The sequence below is a fragment of the Oratosquilla oratoria genome, chromosome 5 (genome assembly GCF_046742065.1).
Source record: "Oratosquilla oratoria isolate Oo_2021 chromosome 5, ASM4674206v1, whole genome shotgun sequence".
NCBI lineage: Eukaryota > Metazoa > Arthropoda > Malacostraca > Stomatopoda > Squillidae > Oratosquilla > Oratosquilla oratoria.
Window position 1 is genome coordinate 55,922,228 of NC_134781.1, and position 26,311 is coordinate 55,948,538.

The following is a 26,311-nucleotide window of genomic DNA, read 5'->3' on the forward strand; positions in this document are numbered from 1 at the left end:
AATAATGCAACCATATGCTATTTTTTATATATAAATTATGCATTTAGGCAAAAACCGTCATTGTGTGGTTTTGGTTGACGTTGCCGTTAGTCGGCGGTTGGTAATTTTGCAGAGGATAAAAACGTAACTTCTCTTTGATGATTTTACATGGAAATCACACATTTTAAAGAAAATAGGTCAAATAATGCAACCATATGCTAATTTTCATTTAAAATTATACATTTGAGCAAAAGCCGTCATTGTTTGGGTTTGGTCGGCGTTGGTTGCCGGTTGGTAATTTTGCAGAGGATAAAAACGTAACTTCTCTTTGATCATTTTATTAAATGGAAATCACACATTTTAAAGAAAATAGGTCAAATAATGCAACCATATGCTATTTTTTTATATATAAGTTATGCATTGGAGCAAAAACCGTCATTGTGTGGTTTTGGTCGGCTTTGGTCGACTTTGGTCGGCGTTTAGTCAGACCGGATGCTAAGCAAGCTTCGCTGTTTCGGGCTTTCGTTCAGTTTGTGAGGTGGTAAGCGAAAGGGTAGAAAGATGGACAGGTAGCAAAGAAGATTGTATCTCGGTTGTAATTATTATTTTGCAAGGATGTCGGCTGAAGAAGCTGCCGAGGAGTATAGGTCCTCCTTGGCAGACCTAACAACAAATCTCAAGCCTTTAATAACGATGTTAACAATTTTGGCAGACGAAAATAAGGTTCATGCGCCTGTCATAGTGAGAGTGATCGAGCAACATTTAGAGCAAGTAAGTGTGGAAGGTTACCATATTGATGTTTTCTTGTTTCTTTGTAACTGGATATAGTAAGAAGAAATTAGATTAACATTTGAAGTTATTATTTATTGACTTAAGTGGTAGTATTGTGGATTTTGATAGTTCAGCGTTGCTTTCGTGCCGTGGCGTAACGTAACCAATGGAACGTAGAGGAAGGTATAAGTAATATTTACGTTGTTGATTGTAAACATACGTGTATATTATATTTTCGGTTTGCTTGTACTTTATTTGCTTTGCCAAAAGTGCAATAGGTGCAGTCTTCGATGTGCAAGGGCATTGCGTAGACAAATCTGATTTTCGTAATACAGCAGTTATTAACAAGGATGCTAATGTTGGTACATGTATATCGAAATGATAAGCTAGACGGTTTTTTTTTCTCTAAATCTAAATCTGTAAATGGTAGACCGCGTTAAAATTATCTGTACCAACCCTTATGGTAATCAATTGACAAATGGAAAAAACAACAACAAAAAAGGAAGAATTTGATGGCTTAGTTTTCGTATATCTTAGACTAATAGAAATTATTTTTTGAGGAAACTAGATGTTTTGATAAATATCTTGTTAACTTAGTCTGTCTAAAACTTACACCATACTGGATTTTTTTATGAATACCTAAATTTAATAAAAAAAAGTTCGCCTATTTGTATTGCAAAAAAAATACCAATAATAGTTTTATCATGAACCACTTCAGTACGACTCAAATTCTCGTGTGCATACTACTCTCGTAAAATATAAAGTCGCTGCTGTTTTCTTGCTTGGTGAAATTACGAGGTCATTCCTCACAGCCATAGTGATCTACCGCTGCTGCCAGTCCTGTTGTCCCTCCTCACAAGGGCTGGTTGTCTGGTATTACTCTGAGCAATAATAAACATAGAAAACTTGATCAGACCAGTTCACTGAATCCGTAGGTAACTCGTGTACAGCTGCACAGAAAACTATCGTTAGTAAATCACGCTAATCATTTTGACACAAAACAACGAAACAATTTGAGACAAGTTGAAGTCTCCATCGGAAATAAGATTATCATGTCATAGTGAATCCATATGAACTCTGGAACTATTATTCGATTCATATTCATTCAGAAGGAATTCGAACAATTCGAACCCCAGAAATACCAACCCTTCGGTGTCATAAGGTTATGTTCATTCGCGAATGTTTCGACACCCTTACTAACGATAGTTTTCTGTGTAGCTGTACAAGAAAACTTGATCAAACCAAAACTAATTAAAATAGTAAGTGATCCCATACAACACTTATTTCACCAGTATGTTGTGCAAATTTCAAATTACTTTTCCACAGTTTTTTTCAGAATTGTCAAAGATTTGATTATTAGCATAACCAATGTCGGTAATACAGTAGTAGTAGTAATATGAGGCCCCAGTACCCCGTCTAGGAGACTTTTGGTCGGTGTTTATTTTTGCCCATGATTCATAATGATATTGTTTCTTTGGTGTAAGTTTGATTTCATCCACTTCCAAGATTTTTCACTTGCAAATGAGCTATTTTTAGTTTACTTACTTAATTTACTTGATCCAGTTGGGTGGATTTATCATCCCACCAGTCCAACATGTAGTGTATGCCTACAGTTTTCCTCAGTCTTTACTAAGGAGTTTTGCCTGTCTGGATGACCATGAACGTCTTCCAATTTGGCTTGGGATTGATCCAGCTGGTGTATGAATGAGTCCACTGAGCAACCCATTTTACCTCTGAACTCTCTGGGGTTGCTGTTGAAATATCTGGCAGCTCTATCTGAAGCTGTTATGTTGTAGTGTTCCAGCTCTGCCACACTGTACAATGTTAACAATGCAGCTTCTGCCAATGCATTCAGACACCTGTGACATGACAGGCTTTGTCAGATTTGGCAATTTTTCTTCCATTATTTTTCATAAGTATAGTATGATCATGATGTACCTATCCAGTGTTCTCTCCAAAGAGTAAAGATTTGGGAATTTAGCAACCTACTTCATCATACAGTCTTGGGAATCATGAAAATTGATTGAGGCTTGAATGGTGCATCAATATGAATTGTTCATACTTTGAACATGCACAATACTGGTCCTGTCTGTCCAGTGTCTCAAAATAGAATCCATGCTGTACCATGTTTTTGGGCACATGTACTTGTTCAAAACCAATGTTGTGAGGTACAGAGGCTGCATCATCCTTCAAGGGACCTCAGTGGAGATCCACATCAATAATGGACAGAATAACTTTACACATTCAAAAGAGTGTACAACAGAATCAACATCTTGTATGCCCAAGGTGCTTTGAGTAGGTGTGGGTTATTGTCAAATGGTGATTTTAGTGTTGCCGTGGGCTTGTCAGTGCATCTTTAAGAAGTTTACCAAATTACTTTAGAATGATTAGCAATTTAGTATAAATTACAAATATAGATATAATCGTAATTTGTATTTAACCCAAACTTGTGTTTACAGTGGTTGTGGCTGTACACAATTGTTTGTTTACATTAGTCCAGCATCAACTGACAGACCTTTATTTCAACAGCCTGTGCCTTCGATTTGTTGATTAATATGTATAGTTTGATTTACCTCATAATGCTATTTTAGTATTATATTTTATATAATTAAAATTAATTGCTATAGATGAAATTTAGGTTCAATGTATGAATGCTGTGTTGTGCTTATGGGTTTTAAGGGACTGTAGGGCGCGAAAACACGAAAAATTCTGGAAAATTAACGAATTTTAGATAAACATTTCAAAAGATTCTCTATGATGGTGGTAACACTTTGGCCAAATATTACAGCTCAATTCCGTTTCTTTTCTTATATATAAAATAAAATAGATAAATTTTTGGCAACCTCTGGCAACCCCATTGCATGAAAAAACATTCTGTATATTGAAATAAAGTCAAAATTTTGATACCCAGTTCTGTTTTGTTTACTATAATTAATATATATGGAGATATCTGGCAACTTGCCCAACACTAATCGTCAATCACCACAAGGATCTCAGTATCTCTTCAAAGCTAAAGGAGAAAGGATGTCGCCCTGTCGCATATCTGTTAGCCTACCAGTCATGCATGCGATCATATTATCTTTTATTCTACCAACAGGTATTCAAAAGATTCTCTATGATGGTTGTAACACTTCGTCCAAATATTACAGCTCAATTCCGTTTCTGTTCTTATATATAAAATAAAATAGATAAATTATTGGCGACATCTGGCAACCCCATTGCATGAAAAAACATTCTGTATATTGAAATAAAGTCAAACTTTCGATAGCCAGTTCAATTTTGTTTAAAGTTGTAAACGGAAACGTAAGAAAATAGACAATGTCACGAGTGAGTACGCGGCCGGAGGATTTTAAATGCTGGTGCACTCCTTTAAACTTTTTTGTCCGATTTCATTCATTCTTTCGAATTTGTAAAGAGAAAGAGTAATTCTTTAATTGGATTAGTAAAAAATAAAGGAAACTGTAACTTAATTTTTTTTCTAATTTATCATAGCAGATTTTCACTGAAGTTTCTACTATTCAAAATAAATAAATAATAAAAAAATAAAAGAGTAGGAAAAAATCTAATTTAATGAAGTTCCCAAGACTAATCTTTCATTTCCTACATAGTAGGCTGATTACTTATGCCTATGGATACTTCAATGATTACAGATACTATCATAAAAAAAATTAACCACGTAATATATACATGTTACTAAAACAATTTAGTATGCAATAATACTCTTTCCGATAGAGTAAATATACATAAGTTCACCAAAGAAATTGAACAACTTTTATGACACGTTCACCTATAAGCACTTCCCACAGTCCCTTAAAGGTACAGTCAGGTCATGATAACGTTTATTATTATTGCATATAATATTAGTTTAACTACAAATGTTCAGAATTTTTATATACACAATTTTACACACTTGGAAGCTACTAATGTATAACTGATGATGCTAGTGAGTCTTTTCAAAATAGCTCTGCTGGATTTAGTGCATCTTGGATGCTCATGGCCCATGTATATGTGAAAATATGCATGTGGGAAGTTGGGTCAGTTTTGGCAGTTATGTATACAGGGAATTTAGAAATAAAACAAACATTATGTTGTAGGTTTTGATATGATGTTAATGACTGATACTTCTTTTCCGTTGCATAACAATGGTCTCACCACCAAACCCACCCCTTTCCAGACTGATAAGGTAGAGGGACATGGATGGCATGCATAAGACGATACACATTAGGGGTGCCTATACTATGCACAAAATTATAATAAAATCTATAATACATGCCACACATAGACAAACATTTGTACTTGCTATACATTCACTGGTGTCTGCTTCCACCTACTGTCTTTACCAGTGATTTCTGCCCCTTATGCACAGAAGCTGTTACAATGTTCTTGCTCTTTTTGACATTGAATCCATTTTTCAACCATGATTTTCATAGTCTAATAAAGTTGTACCTAGTGGGTTTGCAAGGTCTAGAACATTTTTCTCTGGTTGCATCACGGTTCATCTCTGCTTTGACTTAACATCTATCCTTCTGTTATCTTGCTATTCAGTCTCCTTTACAGCATTATGATAACTCTTGTGCAAAATTGTCCCCTTTGACCTTGTCCATTATCCTGGGAAAGGGAGAGGAGTGTAGTCCCTGTGTGGAGTACTTTGATTATTTGTTCATGGTTGACCTTCCAAGTGGCCAACATACCTTTGCTGGTGTTTTGGTGGCAATTGCCAATCCATTGATAGGTGAATATCTGCCCTCCTTGACAAGTCAGAAAGGCTGTATATTCAATGGTGGAAAGGCAGTTGACATCTGCAATATCATTACATGGTTGCTGGAGGTGAGTCCATGATCTGTGGGTTGTATGCAGTGCTATCTGCTGTTTGAAAAAATGTCTCATTGTCCCTGTTTGGAAGGGGAAAAGGAACCAACAGAACTGCAACAACTGCAGTATTACATTGCTCAGTGTGCTAGGCAAGGTGCTTGCCTGTCTGTGACCAGGCCAGTTCTGGGTTGGTACCATGTTAATGACAGATGATGTCCAAAGTACAGGCATGCTAGTGTGGTTCATGTCTGGTGTGGGAAGGTATTCTCTGTGGGACTTTCATCTGGGGATTGTTGGGGTATTGAGTTTGGTGGTCTTTCTTGAAGGCCCTGTTTAGTTATCATGATGTGAATGCATTTCTTTGGATGTTAGGTTGCAGTAGATGTTTGAATAGGATGGTACTGGTTTTTGTTGTGTTTTGTTGATGGTGCTTGTAAGATGTGTGAAGGGTGTGTTTAAAGGTTTTAGTGTAGTATTGTGTTCCTGTCATTTTCATGTGATGTTCTATTAGGATGATTGGTATTACTTCAGAAGTGCACATGGTTCCTCTCTGAATTAGATATTAATTTTGTAAATTAAAATGCATCAAGTTAATATCTGATTTTCTTGGTGAAAATCAATAACAAGTGTTGTAAAAGCATACACTAGCTATAACTTAGACATCAGCAAGGTTTGAGATGCCATGGTTGTTTTTGTTTGTTGACAACAGGATGCCATGATTGCTTTTGTAACAACAAAAGAGTTGCTAAAAGTGTACACCAGCTAGGACTTGGACATCAGTGAGGTTTGAAATGCCATGATTATTTTTGTTTGTCTACAATAGGATGGATGGGAGAGGACAGAAGATAGGGGTGAATGGAGAAGGTGTTGTGTATGGATGATGCTGTGATGCATGATGGGGTGGTGGATAAAGAAGTATGTATGAAAAATGAATTGATGCAGCCCAAAGGGATGTCTCCCCGTCTTCTCCTTTTCTGCATGAGGGAATGGAGAGGGGGGGGGTTGCTGAATTAATGAAGCAGCCTTGCTGTGGATGTGCTGTGTCTTGTGACACTACTTCTGACCCAGGGCAATGGACAGGATGCAGGGATGACTCATCATCCAGGAGATGCCAAGATAATGGGTGGGAGTGGTTTCTATGCCTTTTTCTTTTTGGCTACCTCCTGTGTAAGGGGGAAAAAGAGCCTTTGGTAAATGCATGTACAACAGACATGGTGTATTGACACTTGCTGACATCTAGGTGTATTGCTTTAAGCATTTTTTTCTTCCATTCACTAAAATGTATATTACGTTGTGCAGGTGCCCTATAGGGGTGGTTTTGGTGAATGTTATAACTCTTAGTGGACCATTCTGCAGTGTTCCAGTTGTTTGTTCAATTGGTTGATTGTTGGGAACTGTGTTGTGAAGGAATATTATTCTAGGGTGGTTCTTATGGACTTTACATAAGGTTATTAGCTTCTTTCCAAAATTGTCAATAAGTTTGTTTTCTTGTTGATTTCTGCTGTCAGGGCCTTGATATGTGGGCTGAATGTTGTACGAGTATCAAATGTTTGACCCAGAATTTTTGTGTTTCTTTCAAGTGGGATGGTTTGGCAATCTTAATTTATCTTGGGTTAGTTTTGATGTATGGTTGTCCAGATTGAGCAGTGCTACTGTTGATTTCAGGGGTAATGCTTTCATTCTGTTGTTTCTGAGCCATTGTTCCAGTGTCAAACCAAAGATTGTCCTGCAAGGTTCAGACTAGGCATGTTACCACCATAATTCTTGAATATCATGTGGTATGTTCTCATGATACTTCACACAAAGTTTTCTGATTGTATAGTATAGGTTGACTTTGTGTGATGGTTGGTTATACATGCAATGCTAGGATTTTAATTTGTGGGTAATCCACACCAGAAATTTGAAAATTTTGTGGGGATTTTTCTGAGAAAATGTCTTGGAAGCCAAAGAAATAGAACATTTTGGATCTTCACTGGATGATGCTACCATATAGAGGAGACATTTGTGCATCTAGCAGAGATGTACATTATATAAATAATTGATTTTTTTCTTTTTCTTTCAGGCACCTACTAACCATAAACTTCCTGTGTTGTACCTGATTGACTCCATTGTTAAGAATGTTGGAGGAGACTATGTTAGGCTGTTTGGCCAAAACTTGGTGCACACATTTAAAGGAGTGTTTGAGAAGGTATGTAAAAATAGCATTAGTACTTTGTTCATGGGCAGAACAGTATCAATTGACATGTGTTGCAGAGAAAATAGATATTTTTTTATTATTAGACATTATAGTAAGTAGTTACTATCATGGATTATGTGTCATCCTTGTATCTTCCCCACTGCCCTGGGTCAGAAGAAGGATGACCTATCATCCATGAGGAGCTAAGCTGATAGCCCCCTGGAGGAAAGGATGGCGGGTGGGAGTGGGTATATGCCCTTTGACTTGGCTACCTCCTATGTAAGGGGGGAAAAAATTTTTTTTTTTTTTTTTTTTTTTTTTTTTGAGAAACTGTCTTGCTCTCAAAGAGGTATTCATTGGCATATTGTCATGCTGAAACCACCATTCCACTTTGCCACAGGTCGGTATGTTTCTATCTCACTGCGTCTCGCAAATGTTTCAGAACTGCCAAGTAAACAGTCTGGTTAACAGTTTGAACAGGAGAAAAGGTTAACAGTTTGAACAGGAGAAAAGGTTAACAGTTTGAACAGGAGAAACAAATTCTTTGTAGACGATTCCTCTCGCATTGAAGAAACCAATCCGCATTGTCTTGACATTGGAATTCACTTGATGCACTTTTTTTGGGTCATGGTGTCGTTGGATGCTTCTATTGACAGCTGCTTAGTTTCTTGGTTGTAGCTGTAGCGCTAGTTTTCATCACCAATGATGACCCCTGAAAAAAGTTACGAATCAACTGCTAACTCTTGTTTCAGTTCTTGGTACACATTCATTTGTGACTGTTTTTGATGATCCGTGAGCAAGTGAGGCACCATTTTTGCTGCAACTCTTTTCATCCCCAATTCCTTTGTCAGAATTCATTGGCAGTAGTTCCAGGACACCAGTTAAATCAACAAGTTTGTCAGTTGTTGGGTGACAGTCCTCCAACATCACTTCATGATCTTTTCATCGTACTGGAAGGTTGACGGTTGTCCTGAATGAGATTGGTCTTCCAGCAACACTTGACCATTCCTAAAGCATGCACTTGTAAGCTTGTGTTTTGCTCATGGCAACATCTTTGTAAGCTGTTTGAAGCAAAGCTATTTTGGCTGCCATTTTTCCAGCAAAAACCAGAATTTCACAGTAGCATGCTACTCCTTCCTTTCATCCATTGTAAAAATAGATGAAATGGCACGAAACATTTCAAAACAATGGCAAACCAATGGCTATACATCTTCCCATGATGAACCCAGTGAACAGACTGATGCCTAACAGTTGTCTCATGCAGCATCAAGTGGCAGAAGCCTGAACTATTACGGGTTTGTCCCCTATGGACCAGAACCTTGCATCATTTTGCCTATGGTAGAGAAAATCTCTAATCATGGAGAAATTATGCTACTTTAATATATTACAAGTGTCCCTACATTATGCTGTTACACCCCTTCTCAGTGCTGTCCTGTATCATTTATTTGAGACTATATCTACATATTCACCTTCCCCTGTAGTACTTTGGGGGGGAAAAAGAATACTGCCAGTCTTTCCATTGAGGCCATAAAAGTTACTAAAATGGGGTGAAGTGTGGGCCTAGGCATCCTATTCTCTGTACCCCCAAAGAGACCGTTCCTGCGATAAGTCAAGATAGATAGTAATTAAATAGTACTTATTGCTTCAATTTTTACCATGGTTGGCAGTGGTCCTTAGGGCCCTCCCAAAAATCTTTATTGGAAGATGTATTGGACTATCTCTTGTATTAGTGTGGGACTGTTTCTGTTACCAGCTTATGTTAGTTGTAGTTGTACAGTTGCTGGTTGTCAGCTCTCCATATATGAAGAAATGGAAGAAATACAAAATTGATAGACTGGGTCCTATTTAAGTGCCTACATTATTATATGGAGGTTAGGGTGACATGTAGGATCATTTGTCCCTAAAAGATATAGTTTGTTGGTTCTTTTGCAAAAGAATTGGGTGGCATTACCATTGGTACCAGCCACTGGTGATTGTGCAAGATAGACATTGGAGAGGTAAGGAAGTTGATGAGGTAAAAAAATTTAGCAGTAGAGAGATGGCTCTATTTGTCATTCTCTCAGGACTATGTGCAGATATCCTTTGTTGGTCTCTCCTTTCCACACTTACACAACACAGGTTTCAGCTCAGTTTCTTCCTAGAGGAATGTGTGGGGAGGCCCAAGGCAGCAGTTGCTATTAGAACTTTTATACCTGCATATAGTGTTTGTTTACAAAAGAAACAGTGTGGTAGGAAATGTTTTCATGGCATAGTTTTTATAGTCAATTACGATATATTCCTTTTTTCCACAGGTGGATGAAAGAACGCGAAAAAAGTTGTATGAATTGCGACTAACGTGGTCTGAAGTTTTCCCCAAATCACGGTTATATTATTTGGATGTGAAGACCCAGGTCTTGGATCCAGCATGGCCCATTACAGCACCACAACCAACATCTAACATTCACATAAATCCCACCAAAATAAGGGTAAGTGTAATCTTTGTTAGTGTTGAGGTCTTAACTTTCCAAAATCTTAAGTAGCAGGTGGTGGATAGAGAGTAAATGGAGCTAAGATAAGAGGGAAAGCAAATGGATAAAGGGTGGGTGCGTGCATTGGCTGGCCACCTCCCTTTTAATGGAGAACGGGCCTTTTGGCATATGTATGTATGTTGTCAACTTACATACATAAGTTGGATAAGGTCACAACATGCATTGGCTGTCCACATCCCTCATAATGGGGAAAGGGCCTTTTTGGCATATGTATGCCTCTCCCTTTGAGAATGTTTTAAAGGATGTGAAGTAGTAGATTTTTCTGCTTGCAAAATAATTAAACATGTTTTAAAAATTGTATTTAATGTCCCTATTGCACAATGTTCTAAGGGGAGAGAGTGGGGAAATGTCAGATCAATTTTTGGTGGAAGGTAAGTTGAGAGTGGAGGATAGATGGAGAAAAGAAAAGGACAAAAGGTGGGGAGGTGCTTAGAATGAACTGCTTAAATGAGAAAGAAAAGGAGTACAAGAAGCTGAGAGGAGTGGGAAGGAGTGAAGGATATAGTAGAACTAAGAGTGGAGGAGGAATGGGAATGGTTCTAGGAGGGAGTCACAAGGCGTGCAAAGATGGTGTGTGGAACAAGGAGGAAATAGGAGGAAGGGTAGTGGGTGGTGGGATGAGGAAGCAAAGAAAGTTGTAGAAGAGAAGAAGGATGAGGGAATCATATGAGAGATACAAAGAAAAGTAAAGCATAAGATAAAGGAGGCAAAGAGGAAAGAAGATGTGAAATAGAGTAATAGTATGACAAAATAAGTAATTAAAAGATGTTTTGGAAAGAAATTGAGAGGAAGAGGGGTGTGCGGGATGGCAAATGATCACTTAAATCAATTAGATATTCAAGAAGATTTAGAAAAATTACAGCAATGGTCTGAAAAGTGGCTAATGAAATTTAACACAAGTGAATTCAAGGTTATGCACATAAGTAAAAATAACAGTAAGCACGATTACGAGTTATTTGGAAATTCGTTGACAAAAGTGGATAGTGAGAAGGATCTAGGGGTAATTATCAGTAACGATCTCAAATCATCTAAGTAGTGTATTTCAGCCTCTCAGAAAGTAAATAATATTCTAGATTCACACAATCTTTTGACTTCAAAAGCTCGTCTCTCATTAACAAGCTATATAAATCGTTAGTGTGTCCACATTTGGAATATGCTGTTTCTGTATGGCCACCAAATCTCATTAATGACATTGACAGATTGGAAAAAGTACAAAGGAGAGCCACAAAACTGATCCCATCATACATACATACATATACCAAGGCTTTTCCCCCTTACAAGGGAGGTAGCCAAAAAGGAAAAGGCATAAAACCATTCCCACCCATTCCATCCCTGAATACATTCCACACCCCTCCACCCTCCCTCATATCTTAGCACCTCCTGGATGACGGGTTATCCCTGCACCTTGTCCACTGCCCTGGGTCAGAAGCAGTGTCGCAAGACACAGCACATCCACAGCACGGCTGCTTCATTAAATCGGCGACCCCCCTCACCGTCCCCCCATGCATAAAAGGAGAAGACGGGGGAGAAATCCCTTCGGGCTGCGTCAAATTTTGCTCACACATACTACCTCACCCCCCATCCCCTTTACCATTCCACCTCATGCATCACAACATCCTCCATATTCAACCATTCTCCATTCACCCCTGTCATCTGTCCTCTCCCGTCCTTCCTCAAAAGACATTCCCCTCTTCCCCAAAGCCCCCTTCACTCAATCCATCCACCTCATCCTAGGACGTCCCCTCATGTTCACTCCCTCCACATCTGCCTTCCATACCTCTTTTACTAGTCTTTCTTCACTCATTCTTTCCATGTGTCTAGGACAACCATCCTAATACTCTTTCATCAACCCTATCTCCCAACTCCCTTTCCACCCGTTCTCCTCCTCATCTCCTCATTTCTCAAGCTATCTAGCCTAGTAACCCCCATCATACTTCTCAGACACCTCATTTCAAACACATTTAAACTCCTGCTCTCTTCCTCCCTTATGTTCTATGTTTCTGCCCCATCATACTTCTCAGACACCTCATTTCAAACACATTTAAACTCCTTCTCTCTTCCTCCCTTATGTTCCATGTTTCTGCCCCATACAGTGCTGTTGGCACAATCACTCCTTCATACAGTCTCCTTTTAGCATCCATTCCCAAATGTATATTCCTCATTACAATTATTAATCCACGCTTCTCTCAATCTACATTCTACCTCCACCTTCACTCCACCTTTTCCTGACACATTTGCACCCAAGTATCTAAAACTATCCACTTCCTCCAGTCACTCTCCCTTAACCACTTCACTACGGGACTTAAATCTCGCGGGCAGCAGCCAATGCCAGCCGTACGATGTGTCGTAATAATACTCGCATCATAAAATATAGTCACCGCTTATATCGATCGTTCTCTCTTTCACCCGCGAATTTTGAAAACCACAGAGAATGGGATTCGGGGCACATTTGGGAGAATGTAAAAACACAGGGGCGACTACAATAAATATAATCAAGACGCTGATATGGCAGCGTCGCGAATCCACTTGCTCCTCACGACGCCTACGTGTGCGGCACCGTATAGAAGGGGTTAATGCTCACTTCCAGTCTACTGCCACTTTCACCCCTTGTACATCTCATCACCTTACTTTTACCCACATTTATCTTTAGCTTTCTTCTATCACATACTCTCCCAAACTCTGTCAACAACTTCCTCAATCCCTCCTCCAATCCTGCCACAAGCACAGTGTTGTCCGCAAACAATAGCTGGCTCACCTCCCATTTTTCTCCATTTTCTTTAACCATCTCCAATCCCTGACCCACTACCCTTGCATTTACCTCTCTTACTACCCCATCCATGTATAAGTTGAACAGCCAGGGCGACATAACGCATCCTTGACGAAGTTCCACCTTTACCATGAACCACTCACTCTCTCCATTTCAAATCCTGACACAAGCTCTACTACTCTCATAAAAACTCTTGACAGCTCCCAGAAGCTTTCCTACTATCCCGTATATCTGCATAACCTCCCACAGTGCCTTTCTGTCTACCCTATCGTAAGCCTTTTCCAGATCCATAAAAGCCCAAAAAAACATCCTTCCCCTTTCCTATAGCTTTCTCACATATCTGTCTTACCACAAAGATCTGATCTACACAACCTCTACCTGTCCTAAATCCACACTGTTCCTCACCAATTACTCCCTCTGTTCCTCTCCTAATCTTCTCAATCAAGATCCTCCCATAAGCCTTCCCAACTACACTTAACAAGCTAATCCCTCTGAAACTACTACATTCACACTTGTCCCCTTTTCCCTTGTAAAGAGGAACTATACAGGCAGTCCTTCGGCACTCTACCCTCTCTCCAGCAAACATTAAATAACCTCACCAGCCAATCCACCATCACTGTACCTCCCTTTTTCAGACATTCTGCATGGCATCCATCCAGACCAGGTGCCTTACCTGCTTTCATCATCTTAACAACTGCCTTCACTTCATCCTTCCTTATTTCTCCTCCGTTTTCCTCACACATCACACTCATTTTCTTAGCATTTCCCATTGCAGCTATCTTTCCCTCCCTATCCTTCTTCACATTTAGCAACTCCCTAAAATATTCTGCCCATCTTCCCCTTACTGCCTTCTCTTCCATTATCATCTCTCCATCTGCACCTTTTACCTTTTCTTCTCTACTTGATTCACCTCCTCTTCCTCTCTTAATTTCTTTCCAAAACATCTTTTTATTACTTTCAAAATTTTCTGTCATACTCATACCCCATTTCACATCTGCTCTCCTCTTTGCCTCCTTTACCTTTTGCTTTACTTCTCTTTTCTTTTCTTTGTACCTCTCGTATGACTCCCTCGTCCTATTTTGTAACCAATCTGAAAGCTCGCTTCTTCTCTTCTACAACCTTCTTTGTTTCCCCATCCCACCATTCACTACCCTTCCTTCTATTTCCTCCTGTCCTTCTTGTTCCACACACCATCCTTGCACACTTTATGACTCCCTCCTTGAACCATCCCCATTCCTCCTCCACACCTAGCACTACTCTATCCTTCACTCCCTCCCACTCCTCCTTCAGCTTCTTTTCGTACTTTCTCCTTTTCCTTTTCATTCAAAGAGTTCACTCTAAGAACCTCCCTACCTTTTGTCCCTTTCCTCTTTCTCCATCTATCCTGTACTCTCAACTTACCTTCCACCAAAAAATGAACTGATATTCCCCCACCCTCTCCCCTTAGCACATGTACATCCTTAACTCTTTCTATCATAATCCTATTTACCACTACATAATCCATTAATGCTTTATCTACCACCCTTCCCTCCACCACCCTCTCCCACGTGTATTTATGCTTTTTGATTCCAAATATCAAAACTAAATCATACGAAAATTGACTAAAACATATGAATCTGTTTTCCCTAAAAGAGGGTAGACTCGGAGGTGACTTGATACAGGGATTTAAGATTCTAAAGGGGATTGACATCAAAAGTGACAAAATTCTTACACTGAATGAGAATCCGACGAGAAATAATGGTCTCAAAATGTCAGGAAATAGATTTAATTTGGAAGTGGGTAGAAACAACTTTGCCAACCATGTAGTTAATGAATGGAATAAATGTCCTGCAGAGGCAGTGCAGTGTAATTCAGTTCGAAGCTTTAAGATATGTTTAGATAAACATTTAAGCAAGATGCTGTAATGACTGCCATTTATTATGTATTATTGGATTATTTGTTTATTGAATATTTGCTTGATTTCCATTTATTATTTATTTGTCAGTTGATTATTATTTACTATTTACCTGTTTGTTTATCATTTAACTATACCTATGTATTATTTATTTTATTTATTATTATTATTACAATTTTTATTTTATTTTATCAATTTTTTTATCATTTATGTATTTTTTTCGCATCTGACCTAGTTATGGACCAAAAGGTCTCCTGTCAGCATGCTCCGCCTTTGTAATCCTTTGTAATCAAGTAGAGAAGAAAAGGTGCAGATGGAGATATGATCATGGAAGAGAAAGCAGTAAGAGGAAGATGGGCAGAATATTTTAGGGAGTTGCTAAATGTGAAAGATGATAGGGAGGGAAAGATAGTTGCAGTGGGAAGCGCTAAGAAAATGACAGTGATGAGTGAGGAAATGGAGGAGAAACAAGGAAAGATGAAGTGAAGGTATTTGTTAAGATGATGAGAGCAGGTAAGGCAACTGGGTTGGACGGATGTCATGCAGAATGTCTGAAAAAATGCTCTCTCTCTCTCTCTCTCTCTCTCTCTCTCTCTCTCTCTCTCTCTCTCTCTCTCTCTCTCTCTCTCTCTCTCTCTCTCTCTCTCTCTCTCTCTCTCTCTCTCTCTCTCTCTCTCTCTCTCTCTCTCTCTCTCTCTCTCTCTCTCTCTCTCTCTCTCTCTCTCTCTCTCTCTCTCTCTCTCTCTCTCTCTCTCTCTCTCTCTCTCTCTCTCTCTCTCTCTCTCTCTCTCTCTCTCTCTCTCTCTCTCTCTCTCTCTCTCTCTCTCTCTCTCTCCTCTCTCTCTCTCTCTCTCTCTCTCTCTCTCTCTCTCTCTCTCTCTCTCTCTCTCTCTCTCTCTCTCTTCTCTCTCTCTCTCTCTCTCTCTCTCTCTCTCTCATCAACTCAAAATTATGTAAAACCAACAAATCTTGCTTATTTTGATTCAAAAACGTTTTGTAGAACATCTGTAGACTTTCTTTCGCACCTCACAGGTTGAACAAGGTCATATTTTACAGGGAAGGTTCATTAGAATTTCAGAGAGTGAAGGGATTTTACATTTATGATGTTTCAAATCAATGTACAGTCATCCATAATAGTCTGACACTTTCGGAAAATGTGTTTATAAATAGTTTGTGGATTTTTTTGGCAAATATCTCTGCTATGTGGTAAATTTATTTTTTAGGTATCTTTTTTTATAATTTCATGGGGAATATGTGATTGTGGTATTTATTGTTGTTTTGGTGCATGTTTTAGTAAGCATCCATCACACCATTATTGCTAGGCCACATTTTGTATCGTGCATTTATTACGAAAATTGACAGTGTGAAGTTGCCAATTCTATACATCTCAGTATGTACTAAATAGTACCTGCCTAACTGAAGGATTTGGTTGTTAAGTGTAGTTGGGAAGGTTTGTGGCAAAGTGTGCAAAGATGGCATCTTATTGGAACAAAGGGGATAGGAGGGAATAGAAGGAAGGGTAGTGAGTGGTGGGGTGATGCAAAGTAGGATGAGAGAAACATATGAGAGGCACAAAGGAAAAACGGGAGAGGCAAAACAAGATAAGTAGGTAAAGATGAGAGTTGATGTAAGGCAGGGGAGTAGTATGACAATTTTGAAAGTAATAAAAAGATATTTTAGAAGGAAGTTAAGAGGAAGGGTGAGGTGAATCAAGTAGAGAAAAAAGGTAAAAGGTGCAGATGGAGAGATACAAGAGGTGGTGGTAAGGGGAGGTTGGGCAATGTATTTAAGGAAGCTGCTAAATGGAGGGGGATAGAGAGGGAGGGTTGGTAATAGGGATGTGCTAAGAAAATGACTGGATGAAGAAAATGGAGGATGATTAAGAAAAGATGGGGTGCAAGTATTTATTGAAATGTGGGAGCAGTTAAGTTAGATGGGTGTCATGTGGAGTGTGAAGATCAGTAATAGTGATCTGGCTAGTAAGGTTGTTTAATGTGTCAAAGGGGGGTGTAGAGGGCTGGAGAAGTGCCTGTATAGTTCCATTTTACAAGGAAAAAGGGGTAAATGTGAGTAGTTTCAGAGGGCAGTTTGTTGAGTGTAGTTGAGAAAGCTTATGGAAGGGTTTTGATTGAGAGGATTAGGAGAGGAAGAGAGTAAATGGTGAGGAGCAGTGTGGGTTTAGGAAAGGTAGGGGTTATGTGAACCAGATTTATATATATATACATACATACATATACCAAGGCTTTTTCCCCCTTACAAGAGGGGTAGCCAAAAAGAAAAAGGCATAAAAACATTCCCACCCATTCCATCCCTGAATACACTCCACACCCCTTCACCCTGCACCTTGTCCACTGCCCTGGGTCAGAAGCAGTGTCGCAAGACACAGCACATCCACAGCAATGCTGCTTCATTAGATCGGCGACCCCCCCTCTCCGTCCCCCCATTGCATAAAATGAGAGGACGGGGAGAAATCCCTTCGGGCTGCGTCAAATTTTGCTCACACATACTACCTCACCCTCCATCCCTCTGCCCATTCCACCTCATGCAATCACATCATCATCCATATACTACCATTCTCCATTCACCCCTGTCTTCTGTCCTCTCCCATCCTTCCTCAACAGACATTCCCCTCTTCCCCAAAGCCCCCTTCACCCCATCCATCCACCTCATCCTAGGATGTCCCCTCATGTTCACTCCTTCCACATCTGCCTTCCACACCTCTTTTACTAGTCTTTCTTCACTCATTCTTTCCATGTGTCCAAACCATCCTAATATTTTTTCATCAACCCTATCTCCCAACTCCTTTTCCACCCCTGTTCTCCTTACCTCCCCATTTCTCAAGCTATCTAGCCTAGTAACCCGCATCATACTTCTCAAACACCTCATCTCAAACACATTCAAACTCCTCCTCTCTTCTTCTCTTATGTTCCATGTTTCTGCCCCATACAGTGCTGTTGGCACAATCACTCCTTCACACAGTCTCCTCTTAGAATTCATTCCCAAATGTATATTCCTCATTACGCTCTTTAATCCACCTTGGCATTTACTCGCTTCTCTCAATCTACATTCTACCTCCACTTTCACTCCACCTGTCCCTGCCACATTTGCACCCAAGTATCTAAAACTATCCACTTCCTCCAGTCGCTCTCCCTTAATCACTTCCAGTCTACTGCCACTTTCACCCCTTGTACATCTCATCACCTTACTTTTACCCACATTTATCTTTAGCTTTCTTCTATCACATACTCTCCCAAACTCTGCCACCAACTTCCTCAATCCCTCCTCTGATCCTGCCACAAGCGCAGTATCATCCGCAAACAATAGCTGGCTCACCTCCCACTTTTCTCCATTTTCTTTAACCATCTCCAATCCCTTGCCCACTACCCTTGCATTTACCTCTCGCACCACCCCATCCATATAAGTTAAACAGCCAGGGCGACATAACGCATCCTTGACGAAGTCCCACCTTTACATCGAATATATATATATATATATATTTATATATGTGTGTGTGAGGTTTTGCAAATATATGGGATTGGGGGAGAGCTGTTGAGGACAGTTAAGAGTAGTAGTCTGTGAGTGGTTTGAGGTGAAGGTGGGAGTGTATCAGAGATATGTCATGTCTCCCTGGCTCTTCAGTGTGTACAGGGATGGGATGGTGTGGGGCATAAAGGCGAGGATAATGGGCAGAAAAGTGGAGGGTGAGCAAATTGTTTGTTGACAACACTGCGCTTATGGCAAGGTCAGGGGGATTGAAGGAGTTAGTGGTAGAGTTTGGGAAGGTATGCAATAGAAGAAAGCTGAAGAATGTGGGTAAAACCAAGTTGATCAAATGTACAAAGGGAGAGGATAACAGTAATTTGAAAGTAAGCTTAAAGGAGAGGGGCTGGAGGAAGTGGATGGATTTAGGTATTTGGGGTTGCATGTGGCAGGAAAGGGAGGAGTGGAGGTAGAGGTAAATTGTAGATTAAGAGAAGCATTAAATGCCTTTGGGGTGGATTTAAAAGTGTTAAGAAAAATAGGCTTCTTGTATTGGATGCAAAGAGGACATAGTATGAAGGGGTGATTGTGTTGTTGGCTATATATTGGGTAGACATCTTTTTGTTACTTTCAAAATTTTCTGTCATACTCTTACCCCATTTCACATGTGGTCTCCTATTTGCCTCCTTTATCTTATGCTTTACTTCTCTTCTCTTTTATTTGTACCTCTCATTACCAATATTTTACTTGAAATTTTATTTTGAAGATACTATATCTGGCAAAAGTGAGATAACTCATCTTCCCTTTTTTATTTGACTTTCCCAACTGTGGAGTCAAAAGTAAAAGTAGATTACACATTTATTTTATGTTATTTTATTTTACAATTGGTAATTTGGAATTCCCAGTACAGTATATGGGAAACATGGTGGTCGAGGAAGCATGTTTTGTTCCAACATATGTCAACATCAGCATTGTAAATCCTCCTCCTCACTTGAGAGAGAATAGCCATCGTCAGTGAGCTTGCACTCTCATCTGATATATCAAAGTTCTAATATCTAATTGAAGCTTCATATTCACTCTTATCTTCTGAGTTCGACATCTGGGCATAATTTATATATACAGTAAAAGCTCTTGTATCCGGCACCAATGGGGCCGAAGACGTACCGGATACGGGAAAGGATATTAAAAAAATAATTTATTTACATTGTTCTTTTACTTATTAAAAGATCTTAATTCGCTTTAATAATAAACACATCCACATATGTATATATTGTAAATTCTATCAGTATAGAGTAAATCCAATCAATATACATCAGTTATAATCATCACAGCATTACCAGTTATCTAATTCATCATCTGATAATTTTACGACGGAGTTGTGAATGGCCGCGTTCAGTGTTGGTGACTGAGAGGGTGCATTCACCTCTACACTCGAGTTTTCTTTCACTAAACTTTTTATACCAACTTTCATAGAACATATGATGTCTCTGCTTAGAAGTTTTTCCTATTTGTTTGTGCACTGTTCTGCAAATTTCACAAACACTGCTAGACCCTTCGCTGCATCCTTCCACGACACTTTCATCTCAGGGTCGTCTTCTTCACTATCTGCCTCTGTCGTTTTCGCGTGTTCATCGGGAAGTGATTGTAAAATTTCATCATCACTAAGTGAGAATGTTGCTGCTCGGTCACTGTCCATATCTACACACACTTGTATCGCTTCGTCACTAATGCAAAGTTAAACGCAACAACCCATCTTTCAATTCTTTCACCACCGATTCTTTCTTGCCGATGGAAAACCCTCAAATTTCTTATTCCCTTCCTGATCTTCAAACATTATTTGCGGATATGATTTTCTCTAACATCGCATTAGAGTTTGTTGTTTTTCATCCTCCCAAGCTAGCGATTCCATAAAAATAGCATCTTTAACATTAAGCCCACGTTGGAATTCAGAAATGCTACCGTCCTCAAAATAAACTAGTTTGCGCATAGAACTTTTCCGATAATTATTTTTAAAGTTTTGAATCACTCCTTCATCCATGGGCTGGATCACACTTGTTACGTTCGGCGGTAAATACACAATAAAAATGTTTCCATTGCTCAGTTCCTCAGCTTTACTGTTGTCGAGTAGGAGAATAAATTTGCTGTCCTCTAGAAGTCTTTTCTTTTTTTGATTTTCTTTCACTGATGGGACAAACACATGCTTGAGCCAGTTCATGGGTTATTTTGTGCGTGATAATCCACTGGCAAGTATATTAGATTTTTAAAACAACGTGTCTTCCGGTATTTTCCAACGACACACAATTTGACTTTATGGGTCCCTGCCATGTTCGTACACAGTAACACCGTCAGTCTATCCTTTTTTGTTTGAATCTTTTGGTGGTTTCCTCTGCTTCACTGGCTAGTGTAGATGTCGGTAGACAGCAGTAGAACAGGCCGGTCTTGTCAACGTTGTAGATCTGTTCCGATTGCAGATCGTCCTCGGCAACCAATTTTGCAAACCTATGACGGAAAGGAGGAAAAAAAAAATGGATATATATATATATACAGGTAAACGTCGACTTACGATGGCATTAGGTTTCGATAGAGCCATCGTAAGACGATTTCATCGTAAGTCGATCCCCAATTTGTGTATCACTGTTCCGTGGTCACTGTACCTAGCCTACCTGTATATTAACCACCAGAGATACTGAATATAGCCTATTAAACATGTACAGTAGTTTATTTAATTATTTTTATCCTTTTTACCATATTCAAACACTATAATATGTATTTTCAGTACGGAACTTAAATCTCGCGGGCAGCAGCAAATGCCAGCCATACGACGTGACGTATTAATACTCGCATCATAAAATATAGTCACCGCTTATATCGATCGTTCTCTCTTTCACCCGCGAATTTTGAAAACCACAGAGAATGGGATTCAATGCACATTTGAGAGAATGTAAAAACACAGGGGCGACTACAATAAATATAATCAAGACGCCGATATGGCAGCGTCGCGAATCCACTTGCTCCTCATGACGCCTACGTGTGCGGCACCATATGGAAGGGGTTAAATTATCATATCGTCGTCGTCATCGTAAAGTCGAACAATCGTAAGTCGCGACCATCGTAAGTCGACGTTTACCTGTATATATATATATATATATATATATATATATATATATATATATGGACTATGCATCCGTGTATGCGAGAAATAAATTGAGATATGAGATGCGAATCTTTACCATGTAGGCACAGGTTAATTAACGTACCTGTCTATAAACTCCTCTGCAAAAGGTGAATCAGCAGATTTTGCTTCCCCAAACACATCAAGACGACGTATTCTATGGCGATTCTTGAATCTTTTAAGTCATCCATCTGAGAACTGGCACGATTCTCCAATTGACATCTTTTCAGCAAAATCTTTGGCTTTTTCTTGCAGCGTTGGGCCTAATATAGCTACACCTTCAGACTTTTTAAGACAAAACCACTCGTACAACACTTTGTCCAGCATTTCCACACGTTTATGTTGTAGCGTGTGGCGATTTTCTGCAGCTTCAGGCGTGTCACTCAACTTCGCAAACTCTTAGTTTTTTGGATTGGGCCTTGATATCGTAAATGGTAGACGACCCAATGCCGTATTCTTCCTTTAGTATTTTTCTATTTTCGCCTTTCTTCAATCTTCTACATATATCCACCTTCTGCTTAAGTGAAAGCACCACACTTTCCTCTTCTCAACTTTGGGTATGATAAAATAGAGTTGGCTAACATGTGCACGGAGGTGGCTAACACGTGGCGGGAGAAGTGAATGGGACTGAGAAGCCCTGGTGGCGGCGAGAGCAACTACAACCACGCGCAGGGATTTTAATCACAATTTTTCGATTTTCGTGAAAAATATGCCGGTTATTTGAAGTGCCGGATACAAGAAGCCCGGATACCAGGGCTTTTACTGTATATATATATGCAAAATCACCACAGGAGAAGGGAAACCTGTAGACAGTAAGTACTTTCAGAAGATGTAATACACGAAAGTACTTACTCTACAAGTTTCCCTTCTCCTGTGGTTATTTTGCATTTTGTATCACAGTGATGTGGAAAGGGAGCTGGGAGATAGGCTTGATGAAAGGGTATTGGGATGGTTTGGACACATGGAAAGAATGAATGAAGAAAGATCAGTAAAAGAAGTGTGGAATGCAGAGGTGGAAGGAGTGAACATGAGGGGATGTCCTAGGATGAGATGGATGGATGGGGTGAAAGGGGCATTACAAAAGAGGAATGTCTGTGGAGGAAGGATGGGAGAGGACAAGATAGGGGTGAATGGAGAAGGGTTGTGTATGGATGATGCTGTGATGCATGAGGGGGAGTGGGTAAGGGATGGGGGAGGAGGAAGTATGTATGAGAAAAAAATTGATGCAGCCCAAAGGGATTTCTCACCATCTTCTCTTTTTCTGCATGATGGGGACAGGGAGAGGGGGTTGCCGAATTTATGAAGCAGCCTTGCTGTGGCTGTGTCTTGTGACACTGCATCTGACCCAGGGCAGTGGACAGGATGCAGGGATGACCCGTCATCCAGGAGTTGCCAAGTTAAGAGGGAGGGAGGAAGGTGGAGGGGAGTGGAATATATAGGAAATGGAATGGGTGGGAGTGGTTTCTATGCCTTTTTGGCTACCCCCCGTGTAAGGGGGGAAAGGCTTTGGTATATGTATGTATATATATATATAAAATGAGTGAGTGTGTGTGCTCAAAAGTAACAAGTCTGCATCATTTGACTGATACCTTATCACTAACAAATGTATCCTGAGGCAGAAGATACACAGCTACCAGATGCACAATTCATCGAGTACTCATTGGTGGCTGGGAAGGGCCCTAATTCAATGATTATACTTGTGTGAGCCTGTCCTTAAAACATTATGTTTGGACGAAAAATTGGGTGAAGATGAGTTTACTTGTCTGCCAAGTAAGGGATTAAGTGAAGCAGCCTTGCTGTGGATGTACTCTCTTGCTACATTGCTTCTGACCCAGAGTAGTTAGTGGGATACGGGGATGACCCATGATCCATGAGGTGCTAATATGAGAGGGAGGAAAGGGTGGTGGAGGGGAGTGGCTATATGCCCTTTTGACTGAACCTCACTTATGAGGGGGGCAAAGCTCTTGGTGTGTGTGTGTGTATATATATATATATATATATATATATATATATATATATATATATACATACATATACCAAAGGCTTTTCCCCCCTTACATGGGGGGGTAGCCAAAAAGAAAAAGGCATAGAAATCACTCCCACCCATTTCATTTCCCATATATTCCACTCCCCTCCACCCTCCCCTCCCTCCTATCTTGGCGCCTCCTGGATGACGGGTTGTCCCTGCATCCTGTCCACTGCCCTGGGTCAGAATATGTATATATTAACTGCTCATAATGCCCTCCTGTAGCCCCCTACTACCCCGAAGGGATGGTACTGCCCACTGGTCTAAAGCAATGCAGCAAGATATAACAGTGCCCAAGAGACTAGGCTGGTTTACCCCCACTGCTTCATTTACATGTTTAATAGATAAGATGAGGAGAAAGTGCCTTTAGGCAAATTTATTTTCCTTTCACAGCCATCCAGATTTGGCATCTATGTCATGCCCTTACTTTTTCTTACCCAACAGCCATTCTCCTTTTACCTGGGGCCACCTTCACCCCTTCCTTTCATCTCATTCTCAGTCTTCCCCTCCAGTTCACTTCATTCACCTCTGATTTCCATGCTCTTTTTGCTAGTCTTCCTTCACTCATCCTTTCCACATGCCCCCCAAACCCTCCTGGTATGTTCTTCAATCCTTCATGGACCTATCATATGCTTTCATTGTTCTACCATGCAACTAGCCCTCATATACACTTTTCTTCCACTGCTCTTGCCTCTTCATCCTGCCATTTGCTGCCCTTTTCCATCGCCACCCCCTACACTTCTCGCAGCTTCTGGTGTTCTTTATCATTTTCCTTTTCATTCACTTTAGTTGATTTATGTAGTAGACAAAAGAACAACCCTTTGAACCAGAATCAAGAACTAATCTGTAAATGAAGTATACAAACTAAAATGAATTATATGAAAAAATCTAAATAAATAAACAAGTCCCACTCAAAAAAAAGATAGCAACAAATCTTCAAGTAAGAGTAAACGTGTTCATTTTTTCCTTTTTAGACAAAGAAAAGTGCCCCTCCAACACCCAGTACATCAGCATCAAGCTCTACTGCCGTACCCCCTAACTTGGATGAGATGGAATTCCTACGCCGTCACCAACAGTTGCTTGAGTTAGAAAAGAAAAAAGTGGCCTTACAACTCCTACAGCTGGAAAAGGTACTATTTATTTAATGAATATGGTTCCTAGCTTGGCCTGAGTAACCTTGAGACAATGACTGTAATAAAGTCCAATTTTGTGTGAAAATATTTAGGGTGCATGGTGTCAGTTAGGGGACTGGATCAGGAGTTTTACCTCCCAAATCATTCTGGAATTTGCATATTATCAGGATATGTAATACTTTGACGTGAAATATGAACGGGTTTGAAATGTATTTAGATGGGTTCCTTCTCAGGTCTTTTCATGAATGAAATTTTGTGTACAAGTCAAGGTCTTCTTCATCAAGGGAGTAAATCAGAATTAGTCTATAATTATATATATTGTGATTTATTTTTACATTATTTTAACACATCCTTTCCATTTCATAACAACCCAAGCTTGATACCAAATCGGAAATTAAACCTGAGGTCAAGCCTGATGTAAAGCAAGAAACAAAGGCAAGGGTAAGTGTAGAGAGCTTTTAGTCTGCTTGATAATTTTGTTTTCAGAGTCTCAAATGTAGAATTGAAAAGAGTATAGACATGTGATAGTTCTTTTACTATGTTACAATTGTTCTATGCCATTTTATTCAGGATTAAGTCATTCGATAAATGAGGTTCTTCCCTCTTAATAGCCAGATTCTGTGATTTGAAAGTTGTACTTGTCAGTAGTGGTAAAGTAAATAGGTAGTCCTTCAGAGTCAAGTATAAAGGAGGAAATTGGGGTATAAATGTGAAGGGGGATCTGCCAATGATTCCTTGTTGCAACTAATCCCATTTCCCCGTTCTGCTGCTGCCAATAGCCTACTGCCACCACTACCACCACCACCACTACCACTGCCACCACCATCTCTACTCCAACCTCATCAACATCCTCCCCCTCTTCCTTTTTGGACCCCAGTGTTTCAAGTGAGCGGAGGGCGGCTTTCCTCAGTTCCTACAAGATTGAGAAAAAGAAGAAGCCCAAACCCTCTCAGGTTAAGCTTTTGCCCTTTGTGTTCCACTGCACTAATGTTGCTTTGCTCAGTGGTCCACCTGCTGTATTAGTTGATTTATTTATACTAATTTTTTTTTTATATTTATTTATTTTTTTTTTTTTATATATATTTCTGACTTCTTGCTCAAGGCTTTTACAAGTAGATATGACAAACACTAAGATGTGCTAGAATGCTGTAGACTTAGCAAGGGAACATGGTCTCCAAATACTTTTCAAATGACGAGGGAACATGGTCTCCAAATGCTTTTCAATTGGGCAAAACTTTCTTCACTTGTAACTCAAATAACTTTGTGGTGGCAGATATTCATGAATTGCTTGCAGTGAGGGTTCTATCTCTGTAGTTCATTAGATGAGCCTAGTGCACATGTGTGGGATATGGTGGATATCAAGAAAGGTTAGCACAGTTAACCCGCTTACTACCGAGGATGTGCTGCAGATATGAATAGAGTAGCCTGGCACCAGCCAAAGTGAAATAGTGACCACCTAACAGAAGGGATCACTCAAGATAGGCTGGAAATTTGACCATGAAGGTGGTGCCATGGAAATGAATGGAAATCGCCTAATGGCAGGTAGAAAAGGAAAAAGTGTCATCCGGTATGT

At 39.8% G+C, this 26,311-nt stretch overlaps 1 protein-coding gene across 3 annotated transcripts in view; it reads left to right on the top strand.

Moving 5' to 3' along the window:
* Positions 1 to 485: 485 nt before the first annotated feature.
* The window catches only part of LOC143025504 (uncharacterized), a 67,816-nt gene continuing 41,990 nt past the window's right edge, over positions 486 to 26,311 (top strand). For 2 of the 3 annotated variants that reach the window (XM_076185270.1, XM_076185271.1), the window contains exons 1-6: positions 486 to 750; positions 7,625 to 7,750; positions 10,030 to 10,203; positions 24,580 to 24,735; positions 25,114 to 25,179; positions 25,518 to 25,691. In XM_076185270.1, coding sequence (XP_076041385.1) covers positions 595 to 750; positions 7,625 to 7,750; positions 10,030 to 10,203; positions 24,580 to 24,735; positions 25,114 to 25,179; positions 25,518 to 25,691 — 852 coding nt within the window. In that variant the 5' untranslated portion in view covers positions 486 to 594. The remainder of the gene's footprint in view (positions 751 to 7,624; positions 7,751 to 10,029; positions 10,204 to 24,579; positions 24,736 to 25,113; positions 25,180 to 25,517; positions 25,692 to 26,311) is intronic. The other variant, XM_076185272.1, reaches the window with a different exon arrangement.